The sequence below is a fragment of the Falco punctatus genome (assembly GCF_963210335.1).
Source record: "Falco punctatus genome assembly, chromosome: 14".
NCBI lineage: Eukaryota > Metazoa > Chordata > Aves > Falconiformes > Falconidae > Falco > Falco punctatus.
Window position 1 is genome coordinate 15,242,276 of NC_137594.1, and position 18,052 is coordinate 15,260,327.

An 18,052-nucleotide genomic window follows, 5' to 3' on the forward strand; every position below is an offset into this window, starting at 1 on the left:
TCTGCCACTACTGCAGCACTTTCTTCCAGAAATGAACACAGATAATGTAACTTTTCAGTAGTGCACTGCCCAGTCATCTGCTACTCACAAGTAACAGCTTCGTACCTCCCAATGGCACATGCTGTTTGTGTGTGGCTGATTTTCTACAGTGAAATGACTTTCATTGAGAATATCTGTCTCAAATTTACTTGAGCAGAAAAACTCAAACGTCTTTTACTTCTTATATTATCAAGAGTGAGGAACTAATTGTAGAGCTAAAGAGCAGTTGCCTTTTGATGTAAGAGCACCTCAACTACTCAACAGTGCAATCTAAGCAGCTTGTTACAGAAATATGACCAGCGTATTATTAGAAGCCTGTGTTCTCCCCTTTGACCAGAAAGCAATGCAAGTATCATGAATCGAGCATCCACTTGTTTTATACAAAGGCTATATGACCTGTAAATCAAACTTCACTGTAACACTGTGTATCCAGCAGCATTAAAATCCATTGTCTCTATTCTGGGTTCACAAGGAATTAATGTAAAAATAAACACCCCCCCGCCACAAAAACAAAACAGTAAAACCAACCCACAAACAACTAAACAATGCGTGCACAGGAAAACATCCTTTTTTAAGAACAGAGATGCTAAGATTAGAAGGCTGAAAGAGATACATTACCAAATTTAGTGTTACGTTTGCTTACACTCATGGTATATCCCATCCTAGTTATACTTCTGTAACTGACTGGTAACTGCGTGATTTCCTTTCCAATACGGAGTGATTTTCTCACTAATAGGAAATATGCTATGGCCTGTATTCTAGAAAGTCTAATTCCTTAAACAAGAAAACCTACGCTATAAACTTGGCTTGGGCCAAGTAGTACTCAGAGAGGGTACAACTTACATGAAAAAAAAAATCTACTTTTAATTTGTCAGGAAAGGAATAATCAGCCATTCATAACCAGGTTAGGAACACGTATGGCATACATTATACATTTCTGTAAGTACACTACAGTGGATTTTGCTGTCGGGTATAAGCAAGTACTTTATAGGTCACCTTGGCCTTTAGCTTTACATTGCTAAATATCAATTTAGTAAAAACATTTATTAAGGCATCAAACAAACATTAGGTTAATTTATCATAAGCTGTAACTTTACCAAAAAACAAGGCACTGTAAATACTTAAAACAGATCAGCACACGCTTTAAAATAAATGGATATATAGTAATCCATTACATGAATTATGACCATGCCTCTCAAAACAAGTAGCGTCACGACCAAACTAAGCTGAAATAGTCTAATAGAAACCCGTTCTGAAGAAACAGCCTAAACAAGTCTTCATATACCATTTGGAAACTTAATTAATAACAATCAAAGACAGCAGAAATAAGGGGTAAGAAGCGTGGGCTGTTTCGACTTCATATATTTATATGTGTGTGTGTGTACATATATTTTATTTTTTTTAAAAAACATAAAACTCCCTTATTTAAACTGAAGAAGCTTATTTGAATTAATTAGATCTGCTTCCAACTCTCAGCACAAATCTCCATCTTGTGCTAGGGCAGTTGTGGTGCTCAGAATGCAGTGTTTTGTAACCAAGAAAGCGACTCACTGGAAACACCTGTAATTTTCTTGAGTAGAATTATCCATTACATAGAATTCTGGGTATGCAACCTGTTCCACCAAACCCATATTTTTTTAGGTAGGTAATAAGTAAACAAATAAAAGTCTCTTATATGAAATAATCACCAGTGAGGAAGTTTAATTTTTCTTTCCTGAAAAATCATTTTCCTGTATCATATTATTTCATAACGCACAGTATTTTCCTTTGTCTTTGCAATTCCAAACTCACAATACCTGTTTCATTCCTATCTTAGTTAAGTAGATGGCACTTTTTTGACATTTTTTATCTTCACAGACTGGTAACAAATGTTCACTTTGTCCGTCCCCATCTGTCAAAGAGGAAAAAAAGACTGTTCAGCTTTATATTTGCAAAATCAGAAACCCTGTTTGCAAGAGATAATCAGCTGTAATTTATTATTTTTTAAAATGTGAAAAATTACATGAGATAAAAGTAGACCTTTTCAAAATCCTTAAACTAATAATCTAATTTGGGTCTTTCGTTTGAAGATTTTCTTTGTTGATGTATTTTCATCTTGACCCTGAATATAAAGAAAGTTTTAAAATTTATTTCTAAAGATAATGTGATATATTTAGAAGAATAAGTGCTTAGTAATTTACTCAGTCCCTGTGTTTCATAGGGAAGAAAATTATCTTTAATATAAATCCACCATCACAAGTCCACGATACAAACTTATTTAATTTTCTGAACTAGTTTTAAACTCTTGTGCTGTCAAGCAAGACTTTAAGAAGACTCATGAGTCACATGTAATATTTTAATCTGTAAGTTGACTGACGCAATGGCTAATAAATTCCGGGAATTAGGCAAATTGAGTAATTTACAGGTTTCAAAAAAATACTCTTCAAGCACCTTTAATCCATGTATTACTAAAACCTTTAGCAGAATAATGATCTTTTAATGTTTAAACAAGCAATGTCAATTTGCATCCAGAATTCTGACAGACAGAGCATGGCGGGGGGGGAGGGGGGGGCGGGGAGGCAGGCAGAAATCAATGAACTGCTCATTATGTACTCCAGGAGAAATCCCTATGTTCACATTTTGGCTTTGCAGCCCTGCCTAGCATATTCAGGAATACACTGCCTCCCCACTCGGAGGGAGACCACCAGAAGTTACCTTGTACGGGCTGAGAAGGAAGAACAGAGAAGCAGTTGAATGTAAGCAGCCAAAAAGCAGCAGATCTAATTGCTGCATTAATGACTACTGCTGCAAGTCCTGAGTATAACCAGACTTGACCTGCTCGAGAGATGGTATGCCCCAGCTCAGGAAAATTTCAGGAATCCGCTTTTCCTAGCTATGAAATCAAAGCTCATATCGTAATAAAAAAATCATATTTTCAAATTGCCCCTTAGCCCATACAGTTCTGAGGAGCTTGGTATTAATATTTTAAGTGGATTTTGTAAAGTTGCTTAATGAAGTCTCCTTCATTAATATGCAAAACCTAGACCATCTGCCAAAGTCATTGAATCCCATATTCATTTCCCAATATACTACCGACCACAGCCTAAACATTCCATCAAACTTTACCTGTACTCTAAGAAATGCTTTCTCAGCCTGCCAAATTATATTTCTAGGAAGCTGAACCTCCTTTTAGCGTGTGTGTACCTCTCTCTCTGTGCATAGTTAAGTATTCTAGGTTCCCCCCCTTATTACATAAGGAAGCTGGGAGATGGAAAGTAGTGTTACAAGGGGGAGGAGGAGGGATGAAAATACCAGACTTCCCCAAATATCTCCAAGTGACAAAGCTATGACAAAGCTAAACACCTTTAGCACCCTCCTACATCCCATCTGCCTGGTGAATTATTTTACCTCACCACTAAAGCCCTCCCAAATCATCACGGCAGTTCTGTTATCAAAGATAGACAATATTGGATGCTGAGTAGCCTAGGGGATAGAAATCCAGTAAGTTTTGCATCCAAAGAGATGGGAAAGGAAACTACCGCTGCATAGAGCAACTAACACAGCAACTACTGAATTCAACCAGTTTGAAATCAGCACCAGTTTCTGAAGCTGTTTGTTCTCCTTCTGCATCATTCAAGAATAACAATTAAAAAACGTTATTTACTTTAATTTTGCTTACATGAACCACAATTAAATACTGTTTAGACTGCAGGCTTTTCCTAAACTTAAAATGGGAGAAACTGCTCAATTTGCAAATTATAAACTGTGGCAATATTGAAGGGTTTCCTAGAATAGAATTAAGTTGCAGACACGGAAGTGTTCTGTGAATATAAAATTTAAATTAAGCCCTAATCACATTTTAATCACATTTAACAGAAGTTTCAGTCCAAAGTAATTTTAGAAGATTTTCAATAACACATGAGGACAAAGAACCTTCAAATACTAACTCTTTTCTTGCTCTTTGTGAGAAAAGGACAAGGATGTTCTCATTTTAAATTACGCTATGGAGCAGAGGAGAATATAAAATGTTTGATTCTAATTAAACTCTGAACATTCATCTTGTTATGCTGATAACTCAGTTTGATAATCTTGATAATTAACGTTCAGTAATGCTGCAATATATTGGAAAAAAAAAAGTAAATCTATGTAGCTTTGAGGAATAACGAAACTACAGGGCTGTAAGAGGATGGAACTTTCACATAATTCAATACAATGCCACCACCTTACAGATGCAAGTGTTCCAGATAAATTACAAGTTTAAGAGTAAGATTTGATTAAAATAATACAGTACAATCAATGAATGAATAGAAGGTAAATATGCATCAAACAACATACTTTTGCCCCTGCAACTGCAAATAATATGACATATATTCCATATTGGAAGGACACAGTTCCCCCAATTCCTTTGACTAGAACCTACGGGTCCATTTATGTAACTTTTAGTACAGGGTCATGTTTTCAGTTGTAATTTCTCTCCAATTCTGTATAACATATATTTAAATATAGTTAAAAAATAAATTTGTTAGGTAAGAGAAAAATCTGTTGGAAATTTATAGCATAGTTTTAAGAAAAAAGTTTGTTTTGAAAATAGATTTTGTCAAGAAAAAAATCTGAAGATGAGGAGTCTGAGGAATCATTCTTGAACTCATCTAGATCTTGAATTATTGCTGTACCCACCCTTGAAAAGTTTTTCAGATAGAGATACCTATCTTTGGTTGGTTTTGTTCATGGTTGTTTTTTTGTTGTTGGTTGGTTGGGTTTTTGTTTTTTTTTGGTTGTTGTTGTTTTGGTTGGTTCATTTTTCTACACTCTGTGCTCAGCTGAATTTAAGGATAACAAAGAAATGAGATGCAAGCATAATTACATTTGTCTTAGGCATAGATGTCTGAAATTACCTGGAAACATGGCATCAGTGAAAAAACACCGTCTGAGTTGTAGCAGAGTAGTTTAAAAACCCCCCACAATTAGTTAAATACTGTACTACAGAAAAGTAGCAATCAAAAGAAGGAAAGCCCAACATTCTTCATCTCTATCGTACTATTATCTCTTACTACTTCTCTACTTTTTTTTCTAATGCACATCTTATGATCTACAGATCCATCTTTTACTGTTGAGGTTACCTGATCAAAAGCAGTTTTCTGAAGAAAAATCAGAGACTGTCAGAAATGGTAACATTTTACAGATCAACTGCAGCAGTTATATTTTTTTACAAAAAGAAAAAAGAATAAGGATAAAACTCACCTAGAATATCAGCTAAAACTGTAGAATAATTTATTTAAATGAAAATCTTGCATCAATCTTTGTTCAAAAATCCCAAGAAGAAAAAAACCTACCCAAACCACAGCCCTAAGCACAAAGCTGAAGCAGGAACTGTTTCACTATTCATTGCCATTTTAAACCACCCTCATCCATAATAACTAGAAATAAGTTTCCTGTATTTCTGAAGCTTTGTTAAAAGCACTACGTGAAGCCAACAAATTGATGCAGCAGCCTTCCCAGTTTGTAAAGAAAGTAAAAATTATTCTACATCCTTATCTGATTCTTATCTTGGAAGCACCCACTGAAATACAAACCTTTGCCACAACTCTCCTGATATTGAAGACCACACACAAAAAAATAATCCCAGAAGCTGCTCATAGAAGAGCTCAATCTCACTAACAACAAACCTGGACCTATAATGCTAGCTCTTCTCATCTTCATACCCAGTTTCAATCTCAATTTAAAATAAACATCTTTCAATTTTAAACTCTAATCTTGAATTTCAGTTCTTCCACAAAGGAGGAGGAAGACAGAAATTAAAAAGGAATATAATTTTCACATCTGCTCCAGTGCAATTAGGTATTCATAGGTGAGAAAATATGCATCGGTGACAATGGCTGGATGAACCCATCAGACCGGCTGAAATGAGCTGCACTAGTTTCACATTTTAAAAAGATACCTTGCGTAACATGCCTTTAATAATGTACTTCAGCCTAGGTCTACCTAGGCAATGTATTTCGGCAGATCCTCTGGAGTTTTCACTCGGTTCCTAGAGGCTACTAGTCTGTCTTTCTATTACCGCACAGATTTTAAACAATCTCAGTCTAAGTTGCTGGAAATCTCAAGGTTATCCTGACTTGTAATTTCAACGTAATTTGTAGCACTAGGTGTGGCTAAACATACTCCGTACTGCAAATGTCCTTTGCTAGCACCGCTCTACTTAAAGCATGTTTGACATACAAACATAAACTGAACCGTTAGCCTGCACGTTCTCAACACGATTCTGGCTTGACTGTGATACTGACGAACTCCAGGGTTAAAAAAGATCAATTTTATAGGCAGTGGAAAAGGCTAGAAAAAGAACAGTCCCACATACTCATCAGCTGCAAATCTGTACTTATATCAAAATACATAAAGACAGAATTAGCAGTCTTATGCCATCTAGGAATCACGTGAGCATCATTACTTACTGTATTTCTGTACTGTTCACTGTATTTCAAAGAGCAACCATAGATACCAAACCGCCTATCCAACACTTGGCCATGCCTGCAAAGTGCTAGCAATCCAATCCAGAACAAGAGTAAGCAAAAAGACAGATTGTGCAGACCACTGGGAGCCCACCTCATACACAGAGATTGTATGAGAAAAATTACTTGCAGCTGAAGCTTTAACATTGATTGTGAATGTTCACAGTTGCAAAAAAACCATCTCACATTTTTTCAATCTGTTCTAGAAGTAAATTTGAGTGGGAGAAAGCAGCAAAAAACTTGTAAATCAGAAGAACAACATGATGTTATTAAAAAGTGATATATATTCAAAATGCAATGCTAATGTACTGTAGCATAAACACATTTTAAAACAAATGCACAAACAGCAAACTGTCTCAGCAGCTACTCCAAGAGATGCATCGACCGTGAGGTCCCGGCATCTCATTGAGTTGCGCATCCTCATGTAGATGTTGTGCTGTCTGCTAATTTGTAATGGTGGCACTAGGGTTTGTGTAGTTTCAGCTCTGATGTTTAAGAAATTGCTGCAGCAGGTCTATTAGTTTTTAGCCCTTTCAGTTTGAACTGGATTATCATTTCACATTGGCATAGATCTTTTGTGATGGGAAAAAACCCCAACAAACCCAAACTCAAGTCAATTCTGTCTCATAACTTATCACCTACATCCATCCATAATTAAAGAGAAATACCTATGAAGTAACTAGGCTAAATATGCAAATAGGCAGCAGGACCTACAATACAATAGTATTGTAACCTGCAACAGGTCACAATAGTAACCTTCCACTACCAAACTGTGGTGGTATTTTTTTTTAACAAAGACTGCTGATGAATTATGGCGTTCTTTTACACTCTTAAAAAAAAAAGTTACATACATAATGAACTTCTTCCCATCTAAGCTGTATCAGAGACATGCTTTTAAAGCAAACACGCATATAATTTACTTAGCATGAGTAAACACAGGCAAAAAATATCTGATCCAAATCATCAAATTCCTTTAAAAAAGAAAAAGGTGTCAGATAAGTGGTATTTTGCAACCAGGTTCAAGGGTTATTAGATTCATTGCACATGCTTGTACAATTTACTTTCCAACAGGGGCTCTGAAAGTAGAACAGAACCTGGGAAAATGACAAGTACTGTGATCACTCAATTCAAAACTGTTTTCTAATACAGCAAGATAAAGTTGTAGTTAAGAAGAGCAAAACAGCTTTCACTGGGTGTATGCTCCAAATCTTTTTAAACAGCTACATAGTTCTGCTGCAGTGTAATCTTACTTTTGCTCATGTAAAACCAAAAATTGAATCAACTTTTTTTTTTTTTTTTTTTGAGATGATAGACCGATTATTATAACTTCCTACAGTTGTGTTAAAAAGAAATTGTTTTCTGGAAAATAGAAACAAACTAACTATGCAGGCTAAGGCAGTGAGAACAGTCTAGCTTTCATAATTCCGAACCTCATGCTACACAAAAGCAAGACACTTTCATATACCACAAGTCCTCGTGCCTTGAGCACCTACTGTTCTCTCTTGAGAATACACATTCTAAATTAGCCATGGTCCCTGTATTATTACAGACCTTCCATCGATGTAGTTTTCACAGTTCCCTTCAAAAAGGTGAGAAAAACAAGTCCTCAACATAGTACAATAAAAGACAAGAAGTTTTTCTCTGCTGTTGATTTCCAAATAAGCGTAAGGCATCTCTTGTTTAATACAATACATCCTAATGAAGCTTTATGTGCTTTTTCTTTCTCCATGCATATAGCTTGCTAGCATCTCTCCCTCACGGCTTTGCACACTTCTCATTCTCCGTTCTCATGAGCCTTCCATTTAAAGTTCTAAAGAACAGTAAGAAAATGAGAAAAAAAGCCCTGTTATGGTAGTGCTCAAAACAAGACGACTACAACCAGTACAACTGAGTTTGATATTCAAACAAAACTTCATTTTGTTTGAAAGCTGATTATCTTAAATTTATCTTCTGAAGTAATAAAATGATTAGAATTCTTTTGTCACTCTCTGCCTTTAGGTGTTCAATGAGATGGTAATGACAGAGACAATTATAATAAATTACTAAGATAATTATGCATTATTAAAAGAATCGGTGTCAGCTGCTTCTAGAAAAAGTGAATCATAACTTCAAAAAACAGATGCAAAGAGCTCTCACGTGATTCAGAGTTCTGTGGACATTAAAGAAAACCTTGTAACGCTTTCCTTCACACTAAATCAATCCTGACTGTAAGTCTGTCTATATCCTTCCAAAGAATCCATATTCACACCTCCACTGCAAGAAAAGCATTTAAACACAGCGTGCCAGCAAACTGTGCAAAGAGACTTCCAGGCTGCCTCTGATCCAACAGTGTGGTCTTCTACCTTAAATAGAAAGACTGTATCAAATGTACTAACCGGAATCCAAGCAGGAAAAGGAAGTTAGATTAAATACAAAATAAGACACCCCTCCTCTGCACACTAAACAAGAAATAGCACTGAAATACCTGTTGTATTTTCTGCTGAAAACTGTACAGTTTGGAACTATCAAATGTTATGCATTTTGAAAGCTCATATGGCATTAAACCTTCACATGCTAACAAATGAAGGGGATTAACATTAATTAAAGCAAGCTACTTGCATGACTAAATATTGGGTTGGGAGTTCTTGTTATGTTAACCATGAACAGTGTCAAAGAACAATTCAATCCTGAGGAGAGTAAGTTCAACAAAGAACAAGTAAGTGGCACGCACATCACTCCTAATTTTATTACGGGAAAGAAAACAAAGTAATTCTTAACGTACAAACCCAACTGACAAAAACTGATATGAGGCAACATCAATTTCTTTCCCAGATGTTAGAATTCGTCAGCAACATGTGAAAGGACTTTGCAAAATATGGGAAACAGGTTCTGCGCCCACCCCAAAAAGGATGCTGCCTTAGAACTATGCTTGAAACTAAGTGGACAAAAAAAATCTCACCGTATCCAAGTCCTAATAAAGACTTGGAGAGAAAGGAATAGCAGAATTAGTGTTTATATTTGTGAGGGAGTCAAGAACACATATTAAGTTACTTAAGAGTACTGAGTAGCACAGGTCATCCAAGGCTGTAACTCCAGCCAGTTTCAGCCCATCACACAGCACTCTCACAGCTTCCAGGACATGCTAAAATGCTCTAAGGTGTTTTGCTTTAACAAAATTAGACAATTTAATCCCAACTGTAATATTATTTATGATTTATCTTGTGCAAATTCAGGGAAAACAAGAACTTTCTTAGAGAAAATACCTCTTGAATTTTCAGTAATACCATTGCCACAATTGTATGCAGCTACAGTTTAGTCGCAAGGGGATGGGAAACATTTCAGAAATGTGGGATTTCTGTGGATATCATAGCAGAATTGATGACTTAAAAGATCAGGAAATGCAGCACTTTAAACAGCAAAAGGAATGACATGAAAAGATGGTAAATACTAAATGATTACATGACAGGGATGTACAGTAAGGATGGATGCACGGAAAAATAATCTCCCTAAGGGGTCAAAGATGACTATGAATAAAGGAATTTGAAGCCACTGTATTCAGAAGTTTCCTAGATGGACTTTACACAATTGCTTCAGCTTATTGCCTGTCCTAAGTTACTAAGGCAGTCAGATGGGGTGCATATGTAGAGCAACACGATCTATTGTTTATAATGAACACGAATTTGCACTTTTTTGTTTGTTTGGGGTTTTTTTGTTTGTCTTTTTAAAGGAATGGCAAAGGAGTAACACATAGCTATGGCCATAAACCTCAATACAGGATCTTCTTCTAGAATGACAGAAATCTAATAGGACAAATATTAAAATGAAAAGGTATCACTGAACAGCATTGCTGTTTACCAATTAACAAGTAAGACAGGTTTAGCTTTTAAACACACTTTCATGGACTCAAAACACAAGTGGCAGTTAACTTGGTATGTCTCTATGCACTGCTGTTTCAGATGAACTGAAATACATCTGTCACTAAAACAACTTCTTCCTTATCTAAAGTAATTCAGAATTCTTTATTACCATCAGCTTTTATGTTTTTTTTCACCAAACTGATCACAGTAAGAACAGTTTTGCTCATATGCAGAGCGTTTCAAACACAGAAGTACTGTCTTCCTGCATCTTAAGGTTTTTTGAGAATCCTTTTACTGACTACAGGAGCATGGACATACAGGAGTATGTTTTCACAGTGCAGTGCTCAAAAGACAATTGCTTTATAAAGGGGTTATTTACTGAAATGCACCATTACAATTTTTCCTTTGATACACAGCTACTACATCTGAGAATGCAACATTCTGAAAAAAAGGAAAAAAATAAATAAATTCAGATGTTAAATGAAGTTGATACACAAAACTAAAAGCTACAAAACTGAAATGCAACTTCAGGCAGAAAAGCAGTGCATTTGAGATATCACCAGCTGCAGGATAATCAAACCCTACTTTAAAAAAAAAATCTTTCAACAAATGCATTTTGCACAATGCAATGAATGATTTAAAAAAAATGCAGAGGTTAAGCACTCTTATCCTGTGTAAACAACTAACTGGCAATAATGAGTTATCATTTCCTATGAGAAAAGTGATAATTTCTACCATGTCATATAAATAGTGAACATATATGAAGCAGTTCAATTGCTTGGTAGGGAGGAGAACAGAGAAGATTGTCTTAAGATTATTAGTTGGATAATTGGATTTTAAATATCAGAAACATCTGAGTTCATGTCACTACAAGACTCAGACAGAACTTGAACAATCCCAATCCATGCTCTGTCAAAAAGTAAGCTAGTTTGCACAGTAGGAATAAACACAGACTTCATAAATTAGGGAAGACCACACAGATAAAGACACAGCAGCAGCCAAAAAAACAAACGGTGAGTAAAAGAACTGAGGTCAAGTTGGCTAAATGCTACCTTGAGAAAGTAAAGAGTGTGTTGTATTAGCTCAGAAGGATATTATCAACTGTATAAGCAAGTTCGATTTCAAAAAGCTATTTTCTATTCTCTTCACATACAAGCTGCAACAGATTTCTTTGCCTAAACTAAGCAAAATCAGTGGCTGATTAACCACACTTTTACAGTCTTAGATCAGATATCACAAAGGATGATTCATCAGTCTCCAATATCCAGCTGAACCAATCATAGCTGAATAGGAGTTATAATGTTAAATTCCTATAAAAATGAATTAATAGACTGTATAAACAGCACAATATTCAATACTAATTGCTTCTGGGTCACTACTTTAAAAAACATTTCATTAATCTTCAAAGTAACAAGAAAACAGTATATTTGTGTGTTCAAAGTATGGTCCACATTCATCTCATTGCTTAAAAAAACTGGTGATTTCTAGAGCATCTCACTGAAATCCTTAAATTTCTTTAACAAATACAAAATTTTTCACTTTTTAAAATGACAATTATTAAAGCTCGTTATAATTACAATTATTTATCAGGATTCTAGCCAACATCTATGATTTCCTCTAAAGACAGTAGAAACAGATCTTAAAAAAAGCCTCTGCTAGCATACAGATAACAACAACGAAGGATTAATCATTTTTACTATAGCAACCACTGCACTGCAATTACCATAGTGACATGAGAAGAATAGAAAAAGTAATAATGAACAGCTCTTACTTATTTAGAGCAATGTGTCTGCCAAATAAGTGCTGAATTCTCTAGTGCCCAGCTCTGCTCACCTTAATCAATTAAAATGCCATTTGTAACAAATGTGTCACAAAGCATTTCTGACTTATTCTCAAAAGGGCAATACAAATTTGTCAACTGTTCCCTGTCCTTTGGTCACGTTAACGTACAAATCATTGTTATCATGTAACTGAGGGGAGTGCTACTTATTTTAAAGGTTCCAATTTAGACATGAAGTCTAAGGTCTACTACATTACCATAAACATATTGATATAGATAAACTTGCTTTTGCAAATTTTTCCATTAAAATATACATACAGGTATACACACAGACGTATACACAGAAATGTAGTCGACCTTACAGATATTTATACGTAGATGTATACAAACATACATTTGTGTTTCTTTCTCATGAAAAAAAAAAAAATCTTTATTATTTCAGCACTTCAGGAACACTTGGTGCTAAGATTACACTAACACCTGCGACAATTTCTCATGAGTCACCTAATCGCTGTTTTTTCCAGTGCCACTTATGTAAATAATTTCTGCTTGATAGCTGTTGTTCAACCTGCTTAAAGAAAGGAAACCTTATCCAAAACCAGTCGCCTTTAGAGGTTCTCAGTCAGGATGTTATTCAAAGCTCCCACATTTTTTCAAGCAACAGGTAAACACTGATGGCTGGAAAGGGTACTTCAAATAAAACTCTTGGAAGCAGAAAATAACGTTCAATAAAGTCGCCTTTTGAAACAATTCATGTTTTGCTAAGATGTAGGTATGATCAATAAATTAGAAACTTGGACTGCAGAAATGCAACAGCACACAAATAGAAAGGTAGGGGTAAGTAAGAAGGTGGCAGGATAAGTGACATATTCCCCCAAGCTCATGTCTGGACCTGACATCATTCCACAGTCTAACATGCACACAGTTAAGTAAATGGGAAGTGGCAGAGAATGAAAGCACAGAGAATTATGGAATCCTTTGAGACCTTTAGCAAGTGGCAAGGCTGGCACATCAGCTATGAGGTACAGAAAATGTCGAGATAGTAGAAGAAAACAGAGGTAGGCAACACAGAAGTAAGACTTTGACACGCTTGTGACTGTATATTGGACATGTTTCTAGTCACAGCAGCTGCATTCTAGTGCCAACTGTCAAGATGCCTGCAGCATGCAGAGTGAGCGTGGTATGGTATGTTCTGCTTACTGTATGACACACAGTTTGGCAAAAGCTACTTTGGTATCTTCTAATGCATCCCATTTTAAGTTTTCATTGTGCCATTGTGATTTGTTGTGCAATGAAAACTCTTTCAGGCCCCATTACAGATAACCAAATTACTATTTCAGACTGCAAACCATCATACCTTAACTTCCTTTGACTTAAGACAATCATTACTTTGTCATTTTTGAAACAGAAAACCGGAAAAGGAGATGTTCAAGTCTGACAAACAATTTCTAGTAAGGCATTTTCTTCAACTTCAGCTCACTACAAGCAGATCTGTATAATAAATGCCTAACTTTTGAAGTATCTAAACATATGCAGACATAGCACAAGCACAGTGGGTAAATGTTACTCTGATAGAGTGTTACTCTAGTAGCGTGAGATTTTGCCTCTTTATTGTTAGACTAGTGCGGAACTAAAAATACTGGAATGATAAAGAACATGAGCAGAACTCAGCTAAGATCCTCCTTTGCACTAGAAGTTTTTTTCCTCCTACTAATTACTGTATAGCCACTCTTACACAGAACTATTTTGCTGTAGGGAGGATTTTTTTGGTGGTGGTGGTATATTATTCAACCTCCTTCAGACTGAATTTCATAAAGAACATGGAATTTAGAATTATATCCCTTCATTACTCCTACACATTGAAGTGAATATGGTACTAAAACAATGTTCTCTAAAACTTCATTCAACGAGAAAATAGCTATTTGTTGTCTTGATTATTTTAAATTAATGCTGGGAAGATGAAAAAAAATTGATGCACTACTCTTATTTCCTACCCGCTGTTACAACAGAAGAAAGATTAATTCAAGTCGTAATAGTACTCAGTAGTAAATCTGAAATCAATATTATAAGTATTCCTGTAGTTGTCCGAATAAACTTTGTTCCTCTATCAAAACACACATACTTATAGCAATCTCTTTTCACTCGCTTAGGAAAATTAATGGGCAGAAAGACCATTAAACCATTTCCCATCCTTCACCCTGGATGAACTTGAGTGATCTGGAATGACGATAAAGATGATAGTGTGTATGTAGCTGTTCAGGAAGAGGAAGCAAGACCCCCACACTGCAAGATCTGTGATGGGTGTTCTCTCAAAGATGAAATGGCTGAGATCTTTCAGACTAACCAGTTCTAAATAGTCAGCTTCTAAAAAGCCAGCATCTCCTCCCACAGATTATATTGATGATTCCTCACCTCTCTATCTGCTTTGCCATATACGTTGTCCCTCTACGTTTTCTTGCATGCCCTTCGTAAGTCCCTGCATGTTTTTTCTCCCTCCCATCTTCTTATTAGAAAGACTGCTCCACTACTGCCTCACACTAGTGCTTTGCTGATGAATTCGATGATAATTAGCAGAGCAGGGTATTAAACAATGGGAGATGGAACTCCAAAACAGCAGTCCCCTGCCGCTAAGCTAGCTATACCAGCCGTGGTCTTTCATAATCGTGGCTGTACCAAAACCAGGATGTACCACACTGCTCTATCACCCTGTATACAATTCATTCACACGCTCAAAATTTTAAACTTTAACATTTGAACAGTTCTACTTCTCTTTGCAAAGGTATCCCAGGGCTTATTAAAATTCCTATGATAAATTACAATTATGATATATCATTTGGGCTCATTAGCTACCTAACAGAGATAAAATTAGCCTACATAAAGAATGCTTTCCACATTGCCATTGTTTTAAAAAAATACTAATTAAAAAAACCCAACAGATTTCTACGTAGTGCCTTTTAAGATACACTATTCACAACATCAGCCTGGAAAATAGTTACAAAAACCCTCAACACATTTAATATTACTTTTAACAGCAAAACACGTATTCTATTCTTTCATTCAGATATTATATATACAAGTGTTTATATTTGTAGATAAACAGTAAAAGATTTTACAAAAACTTCTGGAAAATGTTAAACATTTCACAGAAGAACTCTGAGTGTTGTTCAGCTTCTACTTTATTTCATTTATTATGGATCTGTAAACCCATCCATAGTTGCTAGATGAGGATCTAAGGATAATTAACTATCTAGCAGAGGCGTCTTCTAGTTACATGTCAGTAAACAGCTTTGCTAGAACCCTTAATAATACTTCTAAGTGACAGCATAGAGCAAGAGAATTGTACTCTGGGTCCAATACGGAGTCTGACTTTAAATTTTAAAAAATCTTTATCTATTCATTTAATTAATTTGCATTTTATGTAAAAGTGAAGAATTTATGAACATTTACACAAATAATATCTTCTGAACAAGATTAGGGAAAAAACCAAAATCCTGACAAACAAAACACGTCTGATAAAATAAGACTGGCGTTGTACCATGCCTCAAAGCAACAGTCCTTAAGTGTGGCACTCAAAAGTAGATGTGTGTGATGCAAAATGTACTAGGACAGCCAAAGTTGAATGTAGCTGAATTTATTCCAAGATATTTCAAGGTTTACAGTCAAATAGATAGAACACTTTGAAGATAAAAGAGTAAAAAAAATTAATAATTTAGAGCTAAACATCTTTATTTGTTCTTAGATTTAGAGTAGCTAACCAAAAAATGAAAAAGAAAGCAACACTCAGGATAGTTTAGAAGAACATAACTCACCAAAATCTGCAAACACCGACTGTCCAACAACTTTCATACCACTAGGCGCATGCACAGTTTCTTCAAGTTTAGAGAAGTTCCCATCCTATCAAACAGGACACAGATGATGGAAAAACTGAACTGCAGACTAAGTGATAAAGTTTGAACCAAAGAATATACATATAAATAAAAACATGCTTAAATAGATAATAAAGAGACATCTCAGCTATGGAAAAAAAATTTCGCTCTTTAAAAATAGGGATTGAGTTTTTCCATTTCTAATCCTTCATGGAATCTTACAGAAATCCTGTAGTAGTAATATTCAGACACAATTGTCCATATATTTTGCTGTGTTACAAGGAAGGAGAGATTGGGTTATTTCAGCAATATAATTTAAATCATAAACAAGTGATTATTAACACCAATGTGCAAGTATGCATACTGACATATGAGTTTATAGACACACAGAATACAAAAACCATACCTGCACACCTGTTAAAAATAGCTTCTGATTTTCCTTCTAATTAGGAAATTAATAGATTTTACATTAGGTCTGGTTTAGGTATTGTTTTAATCGTCTAAATAAAACGTAGGCCTGCAGAAAACCATATTCCAGTGTTTTGTCAGAAAGAAAAAAATGAGTGCTGGATCCTTGTTTATCATAGAACTGGATCACAACTGGAACAAAACCATTTAAAACCTTTCCGTAGGCCCACTTTTCTAGAAGCTGCAAACAGCTTATATGAAGTGCTAAGCACAGAAGTATACTTAAAGACATTCTCTTTTGTGGATTATGTTTAGTCATCCATATTGCTTACTCATGTCATACTCAGCTAGTAGGCTTCAATGCTATTGAAGATGCAACTCCAGAAACAGTATGTGGATGTTTGACATATATACCTTTACGTTGATGTATAATTTACAATGACTCAGATGGGGGGCAGGAAGCAAATCATCTGCATGCACAAAAGATGACTAGGCTCTGGGCTCAGTTGGCCAGAAAAGCATATATTGTCTAGGCAAACATTTAAAAAGCATTTTATGGTGCATCAGTGAAAGGAATTACTTAGTCTAAGTTTGTAGAGCAATTTAAGTGCTTTTAATGGATCAATTAAGGTATTTTAAGATGGATATATACGTACATATATTTTATCTGTATGACATTTTGCTGGGTTGATTGATTCCAAAGAATAGAATTCCTTCTTTTTAAAGATAAGCAAATCTTATCTTTAATTATTTTTTTTTAAAAAAGCAAGCATACAAAACACATAATGTAGGATCATATTTAGAATACATGAATCTGGAAACACATATCCAAGTTTTGTAAGAATAAATCCAAAACAAATGTAAGAAAATTTAAAAAACCCACCACTGCAACCTATAGGAAACAGGTCAAATGCTTTGAGTAGTCACTAACGCTCAATCCCCCAAGAATTAAATTTGTCAAAGTCAAAAATTGTTCATTTTTAAGTCTATATAAAAGCTAGAATCAACTAATCAACTCATTTCACTAATTGTTATTAACAATGAGGTTCTTCACTGACCATGGCTAGGTTAGGCAATACAAAAGCTGAATCTCAATGAAGAAATAAAAATAATCCATTGATCTATTTCTCCCCAACCTTGAATTGCATTTGTGATACTTGGTTAAAATAGGACTCAGGATTTTCTGAACCGTAACCTGCATACATATTGTAATGGTTAGAAGTGAGATTTTGAACCTCTGTCCCACAAAATCTTACCCGAGACCTGAAGTTACAGTTCTAAGAAAGCTTACTTAAAGAAATCAAATCTCTGAGACAGAAAGAAGAAGAAAAAAAAACCCCTGATCAGCCTTTTCTTCATAAATCACCGTGCTAAGTGTCAGTAACCTCCCAGAACCGCTGATGACACAGGAGGCCTGCCATGGTGTACTAAGGCAGTCTGATTGATTTATTTAGTAGTCATGTTAAAAAATCTGCAGAGAAACTTGCTGAGTAAAAGATTGCTAGCGATATTCTGCAGTCTAAACGCACTAGTGCAGTTAGTGCCTCAACATCACTTCCATTCATTCCTGAAACAAGGAATATCAAATGAGTTTTCAATTATTTTTTTTAACCTGTCTGAATTTTAATAGAATGGTTA

General features: G+C 35.3%; 1 protein-coding gene across 2 annotated transcripts in view; it reads right to left on the reverse strand.

The window, feature by feature from the left end:
- Positions 1-18,052, reverse strand: part of ITFG1 (integrin alpha FG-GAP repeat containing 1) — an 88,080-nt gene that overhangs the window by 44,221 nt on the left and 25,807 nt on the right. For both annotated transcript variants that reach the window (XM_080410826.1, XM_080410827.1), the window contains exons 8-9: positions 15,950-16,034; positions 1,836-1,930 (exon numbers count right to left, since the gene is read on the reverse strand). In XM_080410826.1, coding sequence (XP_080266952.1) covers positions 1,836-1,930; positions 15,950-16,034 — 180 coding nt within the window. The remainder of the gene's footprint in view (positions 1-1,835; positions 1,931-15,949; positions 16,035-18,052) is intronic.